This window comes from Cynocephalus volans, chromosome 1, assembly GCF_027409185.1.
Source record: "Cynocephalus volans isolate mCynVol1 chromosome 1, mCynVol1.pri, whole genome shotgun sequence".
Lineage (NCBI taxonomy): Eukaryota > Metazoa > Chordata > Mammalia > Dermoptera > Cynocephalidae > Cynocephalus > Cynocephalus volans.
In genome coordinates, this window is record NC_084460.1 from 2,218,929 (window position 1) to 2,234,350 (window position 15,422).

The following is a 15,422-nucleotide window of genomic DNA, read 5'->3' on the forward strand; positions in this document are numbered from 1 at the left end:
AGGATTATAATTCATATAATTCATTTTCATCCTCCAGTTAATATCACAACTGTCCACTGAAACTCAATTTCTTATGTGCAGAGGACAATCATTAACTTGTTTGTTTGCATTCCCTTCCCTAAACCTATTAAATTCAATTAGATGAGAAGTACATTGGGGAAAACCAACAGATGGTAAAAAGACATTTATTTAAGGCCCATCAGGATAATGAGCAATATGTAGACAATAGTTATATGCTTAAACACTATTTAAAAATGATAATGTGAACTTGCCTGTACTTATTGTAAAATACAACATAAATGAATTGATCTTGAATGTGGTGTTTTTATTTTATTTTTGACAATTCCTGTCACTGTAACTGCAGCAGAATTTGCATTCTTTAAAATTAATTTAAATGTACAAGATACTTTGTAGGACAATATTGAACAGAGTTGGCATCACTCAGCAGAGAGGCATGGAATAGAGTGGTTAAGAATATGGGTTGAATTCTGTCCTCCACTCACTGGCTATGACCATGGGCTAGTGAACCTTGCTTGTATATCAGTTTCCCCATCTGTAAAATGGGGATAAAATAGCACATACCTCTAAGGTGAGACTCATCCAAGCATTCAGTAAATGTGCACTCAAGCAGCTAAAAAAAAATGCAAGCTGCAAAACTCATGATGATTATGCTAACATAAAATCATGACTAAGACTATTCTGTTTGTGTAATATTTTAAAACTTTAACAGGATGTTATCTTTGTTATATTGTCATGTTTTACTATAGATTTACTATTTCAAATATTTTTCAGTAATCTTTGTTTTATCAAAAGAAACATGTTTTAGGTATTAATAAAATATGTAGCTATGAATTGCAAAATAAAACGTGATTTTTTTGGTTGTATGTGGTGATGGCAGGGGCGGGGAGCAATGCAACGGACATTGCATTAGAATCGATTTTTATGGATATAATCCTGAGAGGGAGAATGCTAGAGTTAAATCAGGAACTCTGCTGGGAGGAATTGACCTGGAGTCACAAATTTAAGGAAGTGGTGTGTGATCTAGGCAAGGAGAATTTTTCCTAGGCCTTGGGTAGGCTGCTGAACTTTGGCTCTCTCTGACTCACAGATGAGAGTTAGAAAGTCAGATCTGAAAGCTGTGAGCTAAAGTTTGCTGCAAAACTTTCAGAAAAAAGATCCCAAACAATGTGATCTTTTTGACGAGCTGAGAAATTCAAATTGAGTGGTATCAGACTAAAAACTATACCTGATTTAGAAGCTGATCTTGCAGATGATAAACACAAAGTCACCATATCGCACTCTTACCTTCGGTGCTCGGGCATTTCACTAGTTTTCGAGGCAGAGTAAAAAAAAAAAAAAAGACACCATGTCTGTGTTAGGAGAAACACAGAACTTTTCTGGAAATGTTCTTGAAGACTTGCTCAGAACTATTCCAGGACACTTCTGGTATACTTCCAGACAGAGCAGAGTAAAAGACACTGTGGGTACAACAGTCCAGGGCTCCTCTAGTACCAGTTGCCTTTGCGATTACAGCCTTGTTCTCCAGCTGCTTTGTCCTCCAAGCCCACCAGCCTGGTCCTCACACCTTTCCCTCATACTGTCCTCTAAGGTGCTTGGGGCACAGCAATCACCCCTGGTCCTGGGTCCTAAGTCTTCATGATGATACCTCTCTACCCCAGTTGAAATTCAAGGCTTCTTACCTTCAGAGAGGTGAGACTTTGTTTCTTTCTTGCTTTCAAAATCGGGAAGGAAGTCGGACAGCATTTCCCTGGCTTTCTAGAGTCCATTTGAGTCCTGTAGGAGGGCGAGTGAAAAAAATTAATTGACAGTGGGAGTAAAACATAAGTAATGGCCCACACACCCAGGGGTAGAAGAAAGCAGGGCAGGCTTGTAGCTTCCTTCAAGGCAGAAAGGCCAAAAAGCAGGAACACAGCCTCTGCTTCTCCACTCGCTTCCCTCTGAAGGTCAGAGGAGGTCAAGCGGGCAGAGGGAGAGACAGGAGCCAGGGAAGGAGCAGGAGATCACCGGGTGGTTAGCAGTTGAGGACGACAAGCGGAAAGACCTATTTCCCCTAGTTAACCACAAAGTAAACCTCATTCTCTTGCCACAAACACAATATCCTCCTACAATATGGACGTATTAGAGGGATGCCTAGATAGTTTAAAAGAAAAGGGGGACAACTGGCAGAAACACGTTCCCTGGATCTCATTCAGCCATTTCTGCACCTTTTCTTCACTCAGAGCACAGTTCTATGAATAATCAACTCACCGCAAGATGAAAACACTCACATAAATTTATGGAATCTAAAGCGATGATTTATAGAAGTGGAGGGTGATTTTTACAGGGCTCTCTGGTCACTTACGCTCCTTGTTACATTAGCAGAGCACTGTTGAAACTCCACTCGGCGTCCCTTGGTAGTCCTTTTTCAGCCTGTAACACTAGCAAGAGCTAAGGGAATCAGTAACACAAGAAATAGGGACAGAACAGGGAACAATGCAAATGTTATTACAGCTTCTGCAAGTCACTTCACTGGTAGGCTCTTGCAGACACCATAATAAATGATGATGGCATCAAAATTTTGAATTATTCAGAGGACTGAAGACAAGAAACGCTACCGTTTACTGTAACATAAATATTGAAAAATCAGAACTTATTCATCCTACATAATAGGAAAAATATATCACACATGTTTTATGGAAAATGATGCAGTCATTTTAAAAATAAGGTAGATCTTGATGTATGCTCATAATGAGTCATATTTATTTAATAAAAAATAAGATGTTTGCATGTCTTTATATGGGCATATTGAAGGATCTGGAAGATGTGAACTGTAAAAAGTAATTACCTCTGAGTGGGGTAGGGGAGGTGAGCAGGAATGTTCATTTTAAGACACATACTACAAATATACACAACACTAAGAAAAAACCTGTGCAAAAGCAAACAAAAAGTAATAATCACTTCTCTGCTAATGATCATCGTTTCACTTCTTCCTGCCCTTTCTTCCTTCCTTTCTATAAACATTTGCTGAGACAATTCCACTAATAAACCAAACATGGTCTCTGCTCTCAAGGAAAACCCTGTATCCAGGAGAAGAGACACATGGGACAGGTTGTTACCATGAGTGAGATGAATGCATTCATAGAAGCGTGTGCAAAGAGCTCATGGAGCCCATTTTGAGGCGATGACTACCCCACAGGGACAGCTGAGGAGGCCTTCATGCCTAAGCAGAGTAGAACCGTTCTTGAAGAATGAGCAGGAGAGCACAGAGTCAAGGGAAGGTGGACGAGGCCACACAAAGAACAAAAGCATGAAAGATCATTGCCTTTTCCAGAAACTGTGGGTACAGACATAGGACATTGTTGGCAATAACAGTGAGGACAGAGTGGAAGCACGGACTTGGGAATGATCTGGGAGACTGAACAGGTAGAATTCTGACCATAAACTGGACATGGAGTTTATAAAATTCCAACAGTGGGGAAAAATAAATACGTTTTTCCTGCCAAGACTCTGTATCACGTGCTCCCTTCGTCTACTTTATAGGGATATGAAAGACCCTATAAGTAAATGTGCATCTTTCCAAACAATTGGAGCTCTTCCCTCTGTTTAGCTCTGGCAGCTCTGTTGGTGAAGAGAAGCAAGCCCTGGGGACTTTTGGAGTCCTGTCTCAGTGCCGCCCAGCAAAAGGTGCCGTGATTTTAAATGAGTCCTTTGTCTTATCTGTACTCAGTTTCCTCAGCTGTAAAACGATGAGACTGAACCAGGTAACTTCTAAAGCCCCTTTTGCTTCTAAGTTTCCTAAATTCTAATCTTATGTTACAATACTGTAAGACTAAAAGAAATAAACAAAAATCTGTTGAGCATTCCATAATTTTCCTTAGATAAATCTGTGCTTATCAAAGACTGTATTTTGTGCCTTTACTTCTTTATGCATTCAATCTTGCTTCCAATGATAACACTTAACCTCTACTCAAAGCTTTGCAAATGACACTTTTTATGCTCAAAATATGTGGTAAACTATATAGGAAAAAAATTGCAATATTTTTAATATTTTGTTTGTGTCTTGTTGCATGAAGGATCGAAGATAACTAATAAACTCAACTCAGAGCTACAGTGAATGCTCCTTTGAGAACTGAAGCTAAAATTTTCAAAATCCTCATTATTATTTTACATGCAGATCAGAGTGTCCCTACCTCTTTACATAGATTTCTTTCCTCTGGAATTCAATGGCACTTTTGTCTATTGAGCTCATTTTGTCACTTGGTCAACAGCCTTAGTGCTAATTATCTCAGGTGTATATATTTTTGTCTCATTTTGATTGTGAGTCTCTTGGGGATATGGATGATGAATTTGTTTCATTTTATTTTTTATTCCTCACGGGGTGAGGACAGTGACTTGTCAATTGAAAAGTCTTGATACAAATTTGCTGAAGAAAGAGAAATGTAAGATAGTTTAGATTAATTCATCAAAAAGTTTCAGAGCATCAACTGTGTGCCAGCTACTGTACTAAGCATGGGAGACTCAAAGATAAATAAAACAGAATCCTTGTTTTCAAGGAATTTGAAGTATAGAAGGCAAGACAGACCTAGGACCAGTGGTGTCAGCATGACTGCATTGCATAGTATTATATATATATATATGCATTATCCATGTATAGAGTACTTCAACATCCAGGAAGGAAGTATGTCTTTGGAGATTTACCTGTTATGATTTCAGCACATTTCTACTGCAATTGTCAGTAGCTTGATCTTTATGCCTTTGGGGCAGAAATTGTGGCAGTGTAGGGCTTGCATGGCCTCCCTTTGCATTTCTGTGAACAGCAATAATGTGCTTAACGTACTTAAGTTACACTTACTTCTGCCAAAGAGAACATGAGTCCCTCCCTCGGTATATATCCTTGAAACTCTTGAGGGTTCACTGACTCACAGACTCTTAAGAACTGGAAGTGGTTTTAGAGACCATCTCATCCATTTTCCACCCTGGGCAGGAATCCTCTCTACGGTATCCCTGACAATCACTCTATCTGCGCTGGAATATTTCCTCGACAGAGCACACTGTTTTTCCAGGCAACTCATTTCACACTTAGCTATGAAGTTACATGTGGTTGGTGATCAATAAATATTTGTTGGAAGAATAAGTTATATTGAGCAAAATATTCTCTGCTGATCCTTGCTAACCTCTGCAGAGCAACAAAGAACAAATCTACCCTCTTTTGTACTCAAGAGTTCTTGAATGTTCAAAACCTGAATAGAAAAAACAAAAACAAAAACCAAGCTTTCTCCTTTGAACCTACCCATCTCCAAGCCTTCTGTGGGTTTATTTTTCAGACCCCTCCTCCTGTGACAGAGCATCCCCAGCATGACAGAGAGAGCCCGCATCGTGGCTGTGGCCGTTCCCCTCTATTTTCTAGTTTTGTTTTGTTTTGGTTGTTTTTTAACGATCTCTCTTAAAATGGCTCCAGTGTTCTAGAGTCTAGACTATGTTCTAATCATTGCTGAGTCAGGCAGTGAGACCTGCACATCCTTTGATGTGGTCATCCTGTTTCTACTGCTGCAGCCTGGACCACCATCTGCTCTTCTTAGCCAACACAACACACTCACGTTGGGTTTGGAGTCAGCTGAACCTGTAACTCCCAGTGGTGCTCCACTAGTGTGAGAAGCATGCATCCAGCTCCGTTGCAAGCCACACGTGGAGGTGGAGAGGCAAGGTCAGGCAATAGTGGCCTCTACGCTGCTACAGACTACCCTCGGGCTGACCTCTATCCTCGCGGTGAGGACTAAGGGAAGGAGCAAGCTTAAGTCACAGAACCAATTAGATAAAGTTTATGTTGGAAGAATTCCTCACAACTCCTAGATTTTACACACCTACCACACGTAGGTGATTAACTCCCTCCAGTGAGACGAAGGACATTTACATCTGTCGTTGCCACAGTTTGAACTTCTCCATTTAGATGGCCTCCTACTTGTGCCAAGTCTCTATTTAAGCCTTAACAGTGAGGCATGAATTAAGATTGGTGACACTGTCGCTTACTTAAAAATCTGTCAGGAGGGTCGCAAGATTCTTAAGGCCTAACGGGCTGGTGGACATTTTCCAAACAGCAAATACCACAAATTAACTAGACTTTAAAAATCCTTAAATTTTCATCTGTTCATCTTTTTAAGGAAAGATTTGCTAATATTGGGAATTTCCCTAGAGTAGGAGCCAGTACCGGCCTGAGAGGCAAGTGCGGCTCTGGGCGTGTGACCCACACACCTTCAGGAGCGCTGGGCCAGGGGCTGGCTCTGCAGGGCGGAGGCGCACGGGCACGCGGGCCGGGGAGTGCGCGTAGCCGGCCAGAGCCTCATCACCGCGGGGCGCGTGGTCGCTCCCACTCTTAACTACCAAGAAGACCGGTAGCGAAGGTCAAGAGAGGAAGAAGGTGTCGGTCTCAGGGCAGGCTCCCTCTCTCGGCTGGAGTCGGCAATGCAACATTCTCTGCACACAGGTGTCCTGGGTATTGATTCTGGGTTCTGAGGACTGCTGAGACCTAAAGTTCTCCCTGCCTTCTCTGCGCACGTGCACCCGCACTTCCCTCCTCCGACCCACGCTCCGCCGCCTACTTTTCGCCCCGGATGCCTCCTCCCCTGGAAGGGCTCGCTGTGCCCGGCGGGCCCACACTCACGCCCGCGGATCAGCCCTCTGCCTCCCGGCCGCCTCACTTGCTCCGGTGCGGGTGGGCGGTGCGAGCAGCTGCATCAGGCAGGCTCGGACTGGCGGCCGCCGCAGGGCCCACCTGGAGAGTGCAGGGCGGGACCACGCCCTCGTGCCGTCGCTATAGAAACGACCTCCGCCCTTTTTGTGACTCCGGAGCCGAGGGCCGAGGCTCTGGTCCGCTCCCAAACCACCTTTCACATCAGCCTGAAGAACACAACTCTTTCCGTCCTACTCCTATTCTCTTGCCCCAACTCTTTAAAGAATAGAGCAAGAATTGAAAGAAATCCCAGGATAGAGATTAAAGTTGGTGGCGCAGACCACACACGTGAAATTATCCCTACCCTCCCCTCTTCAAAGAAAGTGCTTATCACAAGTACCTAGAAAGTTCTGGATATAATTTATTCATCAGATGAACACTTTTGAGCGCTTACTTGGCACCAGGTCTAGGAAAGCATGAAAAGTGAAGTCATCACCAACTGACAGCAGCTTGGCTGGAGTACAGTACGGTCCAGGGAAAAAACACATTCAAATAAAGCTTCTTGAGAGCTGAGTTGAATCTGAGTCTTCAAGAAGGCAAATAAACATCAGCCTGAAGTCCCAGAGCCGTGGGAAAGCCTGGTACCATTGGTGCCAGTGGCCAGTGTGGTGGCGTAGGGGTCAAAGGTGCACAGGGGCAGGTGAGACAAGGTTGAAGAAACAGGCAGGGGCCAGCCAGAAGCAGAGCAGCTTGTGAACTAGACAGGCTAAGGTGCATGTGTGTGGGCATAAGCGGAAGGGTTCATGCTCAGATTTTATTTTAGAAATCTCCCTGTAGCAAAACAATATGGGGGTAGCCAAGAGTAAGTTAAGAATTAAAGGATGCCTGTTAGCAGTAGTAACTGGTGATGTTTCAGAGTAAAGGAGAGCAGATGGAAGAGCAGTCTTGAGAAATTTAGGAAACGAAACTGAGTGTGGTGACTGGATATGAAGGGTGAAAGAGAACAGACTAAATCCCAGGATTATACCTTAAGCACTCACAGAGGTGCCATTTACTAAAAGAAAACTTTGGAAGGAAGACTTCAGGAATAAGGGAAGATGTTGATTTTAGTGACTGACTTACTACATGATATTGTCAAAGTACCAGGCAACAGGGCTTGTGTCAAGAACTAGATGTGAGCTAAAGATCTTAACTCGGCAGTCACTGTCACACAAGTGACCACTGGAGCTTGAAGTCACCTAAGCTAAAAAAGAAAAAAGAGGTGGAGAAAAGAATGGAACTGCACAGAGCATGACACTGTGGTAGGAGAGGAGGGTTGTAGGTGACGCAAATGATTAGAAGCTGCAAAATAATGAAGAGTAAGCAGGGCGGTGAGAAGAAAACTACAAAAGAAAGATATCACGTGAGCCAAAGAAATAAAATGTTTTCATTAGGGTATGCTAAATAGAGTGCATAAGATTGGGTAAGAAAAATGTAGACTGGGTTTGGCAACTGAAGGTCATTAGTCCTTTCAGCCAGGCCAGTTTTAAGAGACGTTGAGGTAATTTTCAAATAGAAAGAAACTATTAATATGAATAACATGGCAAAAACACGTTCATCAAGCTGGTGCCAGATGATTAATGAATGACATCAGTACCTAATACAGAGTAAGCTCTCAATGTTTATTGTTAAACTGCACCATATATAGTATCTCAGTACTATGTAACAATACTCATATGTTTTACAAAGGAGGGTGGGCAGGGTAGGTGAGGTGGTATATGACAGTATAAAAATATACACTAGATGAGAAAAAAAGTACAGCACCAATAAGCAAATGCTCACCTTAATCACAATTCTAAATTACTTATTTTCCTGTTAACATAAATGTTTCCATAAAGCAAGAAGAAATAAGTATTATACATTTTTTTAATAGTTAACAGGATTTAAAATTTTTTATTAAAAAGTGATCCAGAGCTGGTTGAAATTCTCACCATAAACATAAAATATTCATCACTATTTTTATTCACAATTCAGATCTAAGCTTCCTAAAAAGCTCTGTCATCTAATATCATAATAGGGATGACTTAGTACTTGACAGCCACTCTCTACAGTACTGGCTAACATAATGTAGTTATTTTAAAAAGCAGCATCCTCTGTTTATATTTACAACAAAAAGGCTAACATTCTTTGCAGAACTCATTTTATCATGAAATACAGACAATAAGAGACAAGTGGATCAATGAAAAGAGCATTTCAAAACTTTATTATTATTATTAAAGGTTTTGATAATAAAGACTTCATAAAGACTGTCATTAAATTCTATTTGCTATACGATAACCATCCATTTCTAAATAGGAGACACAGGCCATAGTACAACAAACCATTTTAATGTGTAAAATAATTCTGAATACTTACTTAAAAAGATTTGGCTGAATTACAAAACATCTTTGCAATAAAACAGACAATATGGCTTAAGCAGCTTATAAGATTTCAGAAACATCTCCTGAAAGAAATGGGGATGCTTCCCTTTGCTAGATAAACTCTGAACAGTTAAAGTTAAGGTGCCATCAACTGAAGCTAGAAAGATCGTGTTACCAGAAAAGAGCAGCATTTGATGTGGACTTCCTCCATGTCAAACTGACAACCACTTAATGACAATGGCTTATTATACATAAGGAAAATAGAGTATCTTCAGAAAGAAATGGTATGAGAAGATAATTCTTATAAGCAAACCTCTTACTTAAGTATTTAATAACTTTTCAGAGAACACAATCACAAAATGAGTAGAGATCATTTATATGACATGTTAAATAATTTCTTTATATTACAATGCCCTCCTAAAATACAAACACCAATCAAGTATAAACACGCTAGTAAAACTGTGATTCTCCCAATCAAACATTTCTTTGCTACTACACTCAGCTACTAATGGCATTTGGATGCAAAGGTCTAACTCGTGCAAATCTGGACAAACCAAGACGGAGGCTCTGATTTGGAGACTTAACGGACACCCCTGCCAGTGGGCTGCTGCTGTTGCTGCTACTTCCAGATGCCGCTGAAAGAAAACATATGACTTGATGCTGACAATGTCAGAACTCTCTTAAAGATTAATTTATAAAACAGAAGAAATGAAAAAAGTAGTTATGCATTTTTGAGCTTTCCAGGGTCTATCAAGCAATAAACTAGATCAAAAGAATGGAAAGTACTAAAGGGCAGAAAGAATATATTATTGCCTATTCTCAAACATCCCAGAAGCCAAGGTAATGACAACAAAACTTCAAACATGAAAGCTGAAATAGGAAAGCTGGGAGCAAATAACACTGGTTGTAAAGGTATACTGAAACACACACAGTTATAACTTCTAAAGTAACAGAAAAATCTAATGTATTTTTACAAGTACTTCTTGAAAAGAGTCTATTTTTCAATTATTAAATAACTTTAAAAATGGCAAATACTATTACTATTTATTTATACTATTTTTATTTATACCATCACCCTAACATAGCAATTATTTCCATCTAGTATTAAATTTCAAAATTTATCCACATAAATGTTTGTAGTTGATCATGACTGTAGTCACTGGCCTATAAAGGGATTATAAATTTAAAATAAATAATTATACCTGCTGCCCCATAACCTAGAGTGTACTGGATTACACTGCTTTATTATCTTCTAGTTTGAGACGTATAATATAGTATTTGATTATTTGAATTTACGCTTCCTTAATTACCAATGAGACTGAAACTCCTTTCATATTTTCTAGTTGTATTTCTTGGGGGCACTAGTTGTTTATGTCCCTGGCTCATTTGCCCTTTGGGGTCTTGGTGGTGTTTTCATACTTCTATAAGATTGGTAACAAACTGGCAACCTGAGGGCCAAATCTAGCTCTCAGATATATTGTTTTGTCTGCATGATGTTAAAAAAAAGTCAGATGTGGAAATACCTGGCTCATAATCCTGCACAGAAACAATCAGATGAACTAACAGCTGCTTTCTTCAAAAGGTGTGTGGGCTCTCAAGTCCAATACAACTCCATTCGCTCAAGTCTTTACATCGGCCCAATGCACTTATTTACATCACTTGCCTGACCACCTTGTGCTTTATCATATTAACTCTTTATCCATTATTCCATTATTTTCTTCTTATCTTTTTGATTATGCTACTTTTTGATTTCTATAGTCATTGTATCATTACTTTTAAATTTTTCTTTCAGGAGTCACTACTTACTATAAGGAGAAATCTACAAAGATTACTCTTTGAATGCTACGCCGTCATCACTTTGGTAATCTCCCTGCCTTTCCTTCTTCAAAAAACTTTTAAGTCCTCATTGAAAATCTTAAAATTTGTAAACCAGAAAGGACTTTGAAGATTATATTAGTTCCTGATATTTCAGATGATGAAAAGAAGACTGAGACAAATTGAGTCATCATGCAGCCTCACAGCTCACCCTAAATCTGTCTACTAATACCAAGTTATCATTAGAGAGGTGACTACTGTGGCTCAATCACAGCAAGGTCACTCAAAAGAAGTAAATCAAAACCTGAGCTGATTTGGAAGGACTTAGAAAAGGTGAGGGGACAAATGAAGCAAGACATACCAGACAGAGAAAGCTGGATAAATAGAGGCCATGACAGAAGAATTACACCAAGTGTTTAAGCTTCATAAAAATGCATCAATTTCACTAAACTATAGTGTTCATGTAGTTGGATGAGGGAAAGTCCATATTAGGGTTGTAGTAATGTCTAAGAAGAGTAGAGGTCAAAGAATTCTTGAAGGATTAGTGAGACTTGGCTGTGGAGTAAAAAAAAACAGAGAGAACTCCAGTTCATAAGAAGCAGAGGTTGAGTTTGCAAGGGCATCTGTTAAATGCTGGAATTCCCATGTATAGGCCTTGAGCCTTCAGTCAGACCATGGAGGTCAACGGGTCCTGAGCAAAAGATCTGATGCCAGAAATATATGTATCAGGAATCTCAAATGTTTATGCCCTTTAACACTGTAATTCTACCACTAGGAATTACATCCTAAGAAAATAATCAAGAATGTATCCACAGATTTCTAAAATAAGGACATTTATGCTTATTGCAACCTTATTCATAACAATGAAAAAATCATAAACAACCTGGATGCACAATAATAAGAGAATGGTTAAATAAATAATGAATAAATGCAGCAATTAAAAACACTGGTTTTGAAGAATAAGTAATAATATGGGAAAATGCTCATATATAACATTTATGACAAGGAAAATATCCAACAGTGATAGCTTTCCAAGCCCCTGCCCTTGATCGTAAGTATACCATACCTGGTGGGACCCACTTAGGTCTCCTGTTTTCCACTGAAGGGCTGTGTATTTGTAATGGTTTCCTAGTGGCCTCAGAAGAAAGAGAAACCTTTTTTGGTGAGGACGGAGATTCTGATTTGGCAGTAGCTGGAGCAGAGTCCACTGAAGTCACTTATTTTAAAAATATACATAAAAAAGTTTATCATACAGGAAGGTAAAGTTTACATCTAGCATGTATGTGTAAAAATTATAAAGTTACATAATCTTATAAGAAATTAAAAAGGCGATATCATAAATTTTAAAATTTATTAATTTTCTCTTATTAATCAGCAAACACTTAACTGAAAGTCTAAGAAAAGCCATCTTTTATGAGCATTTATATGCCAGGCAGTGTGGTAAACAAATTACACACATAACCTTTAACCCTTTACAACAACTCTGATACAGATATTACTATCCCCGCTGTCAGTTAAGGAAATAGAGAGGTTAAGCTCTCAGTTTGATAGCTAGGAAGTGTGAACTGGGCTTAGAAATCAGGTTTACCTCCAAATTTCATACTAATAACTATTACACAACAATGTGCCATCATTATGTGTTAGTGAGACGATATATTGGGCTCTAGGGTTACAAAGAGTATAATTCACGGGTCCTACGCCCAAGAAAACTATGGTCCAGTCACAGATTCTTATGGGAAGGACAGGAAAGTAAAGAGATGTGTATAATGCAGTGTGATAAAAGGATACGACAGACTCTAGAGTTGTACCCAGTAGGAAGGGAAGCTACAGTCTGGATGTGTGTGTTTAGAAGTCATGGGGAGGTAAGTGAGGATCTGAGCCAAATCAAGACTGAAGAATAAAGATAAATTTAAGGAAATTTTGCAGGCGGGGGAGTAGAGCATGTAAAGCTGGAAACTACAACAAGTTCCAGGACCAGCACTGGTTTGGTGTGACTAGAGCCGGAATCTCAAGGGTAGGAAAGATGAGAGAGGTAGACAGGGCGCAGATGATTTATAAAGAACTTTGCAGACCTTGAAGAGGAGTCTGACTAGTTACAATCATATATTGGTTTTTCTCAGGAGTGATTTGCATTTTACAAACATCTTTCTTGTGGTGGTGTGGGGCAAACAGACCACTTAGAAGGCTATCATGGTGAGCAGATGAGAGGTGATAAGGGCCTGAACTAAGGTGGAGAATGAAGGGAAAAACACATTAGATATGTTTCGGATGGGGGGAGGCGGATATGGAGATGCAGAAATAACCCATGACTTGCAAGTTACTATAATGGGCACACTGCTTTATGGTGCCAGCTACCTAGGGAAGGAACACAGGAATGGGAGTAGGTTTGGATTCTTTTTTACTGGGGGGAGGGGGTGGCATGAGGAATGAAGAGGGGAGGAAAACGGAACATAAATTCACTTTCAGATAATGCTTGCTTTGAGATACCTAAGGAGGATGTAAATGCACGTGCATATAAACATCTTCACTATATATACAGTCTCCTAATGTTAACATCTATACCCCCAGATCAGCGCTGTCCAGTAGAACTTTCTGTGATGACAGAAAAGTTCTATAATTCACCCGATATAGTAGCCACTTGTCACATATAGTTACTGTGGACTTAAAATGTAGCTAGCACAATTGAAGCACTGATTTTTAAATTTTATTTCATTTTAATTAAGTGTAATATAGCCACATGTGGCTAGCGGCTACCATATTGGACAACACAGCTCTCAAAATTTTCTCTGTCAGGAGAAAAATTATAATGTGTGCTAGATAAAAGACTCGCAAAGGTTACCCAATACGCTATAGCAGGACAAGAAATATAATCTATTTTTCCTAATTCGTAATCTATTTCTTAACAGTTAAATTTCACTTCTAGGATTATATATTAATTCCCCTTATAAAGCAACTTGCTCTAAGATATATGGAAAAGACTTAAAATGGTAAATTCCAACTTGAAAACTAAAATTTTACTTTTAGTTTTTAGTATGTTTTGATGAAGAAGCATCAAAAGAAAATATATCTAAAGAAAATATAAAATATATTCATATTGTGAATAATATTTTCATATTACAGCTTGTGGTAAGCAGAATAATGGCCCCTCAAAGATGTCTACATCCTAGTCCCTAGAACATGTGAATATGTTGCCTTACCAGGAAAAGGGACTTTGTGATGTAATTAAGTTAAGAACCTTGAGATAGGGAGATTATCCTGAATTATCTGGATGGGTCCAGTGTGATCAAAAGAGTCCTTATAAGTAAAAGTGAGAAGCAGAAGAGGCAGAGTCAGAGTGACATGACATGAGAAATCCCTGCCATTGGTGACTTTGAAGATGGAAAGGGGCCTTGAGCCAAGGAACACAGTCTTCCTCTAGACACTGAAAAAGGCAAGAAAGTAGATTCTCCCCTAGAGCGTCCATAAAGGAGCACAGCCCTCTGACAGCTTGATTTCCACCCAGTGAGAACCATTTTGGACTTCTGACCTTCAGAACTGTAAAATAATAAATGTGCTGTTTTAAGTCACTAAGTTTATAGTAATCTGTTATAATAGCAATAGGAAACTAATATACAGTTTTATCTTTAAAAGCCCCTACGTTTAAAATCTAATTTCTGGGGCCGACCCCATGGCTCACTCGGGAGAGTGCGGGGATGGGAGCGCAGTGGCCCTCCCGCGGTGGGTTCGGATCCTATATAGGGATGGCCGGTGCGCTCACTGGCTGAGCACGGTGCGGGCGACACCAAGCCAAGGGCTGCAATCCCCTTACCACTCATAAAAAAAAAAATTTTTTTTTAATTAAAAAAAAATAAAAATTAAATCTAATTGCTGGAAACTAGATGAATTTGTCAATTTAAAAAAAAAAACACTCAAATTAAAACCTCATTAATTCAGAATACAGCAAGGGAGAAATATGACTCAATCAGTATTTAATTCTTATTTAATTCTTAGTAAGTACTCAACACCATGCTATTTAATTTGAGAACAACTCCTACTAATAAATGGGAAGTCTGAATAATGGAACTATTAGTTTCAAGCAGTATATATGTTAAAAAAAAAACTAACACATAAAAATGGGTATCAATAAATAAATTCAGTTAATGAAAGTTATTTCATAATAATCTATCACAGATTATGAACTCAAAAATATTTTAACTTCTTATACACAAGTATCCCATGTTCAAGTCATCACAAATTCCAAAAGTTTTATTGTAAAAGTGGTTTCAAATGGAACTTGTTTTGAGGGGGGCAGGGAAAGGGCCCTAAACATGTGACAAAAAAGCTCTCAAATCAAATACTAAGTCAAACACGAGAGCAAGAAGTTAGAATCATGCAAACTTCCCTGTTTAATTGCCCAGATAAAACATGATCCAGTGGATAGAGCTTAGGCTCTGAATGAACAAACCTAGGTGCAAATTCTAGCCCCTCACTTAGATGTATGATTTCCAACAAATTATTTAATCTCTCTGAGCCTCAGTTTCCTCACTATAAAATGGGTGACA

General features: G+C 39.3%; 2 protein-coding genes across 2 annotated transcripts in view; both read right to left on the reverse strand.

Annotated features, from left to right (window-relative positions):
* The window catches only part of DYRK4 (dual specificity tyrosine phosphorylation regulated kinase 4), a 47,279-nt gene extending 40,064 nt beyond the window's left edge, over window positions 1-7,215 (reverse strand). Inside the window, 4 exon segments of the mRNA XM_063114940.1 lie at window positions 1,701-1,794; window positions 6,206-6,374; window positions 6,696-6,881; window positions 7,122-7,215. Of these exon segments, the coding sequence (XP_062971010.1) occupies window positions 1,701-1,794; window positions 6,206-6,374; window positions 6,696-6,881; window positions 7,122-7,215 (543 nt within the window).
* A 2,325-nt stretch (window positions 7,216-9,540) lies between these two features.
* Window positions 9,541-15,422, reverse strand: part of RAD51AP1 (RAD51 associated protein 1) — a 31,714-nt gene continuing 25,832 nt past the window's right edge. Inside the window, exons 8-9 of the mRNA XM_063077387.1 lie at window positions 11,948-12,097; window positions 9,541-9,701 (exon numbers count right to left, since the gene is read on the reverse strand). Coding sequence (XP_062933457.1) covers window positions 9,565-9,701; window positions 11,948-12,097 — 287 coding nt within the window. The 3' untranslated portion in view covers window positions 9,541-9,564. The remainder of the gene's footprint in view (window positions 9,702-11,947; window positions 12,098-15,422) is intronic.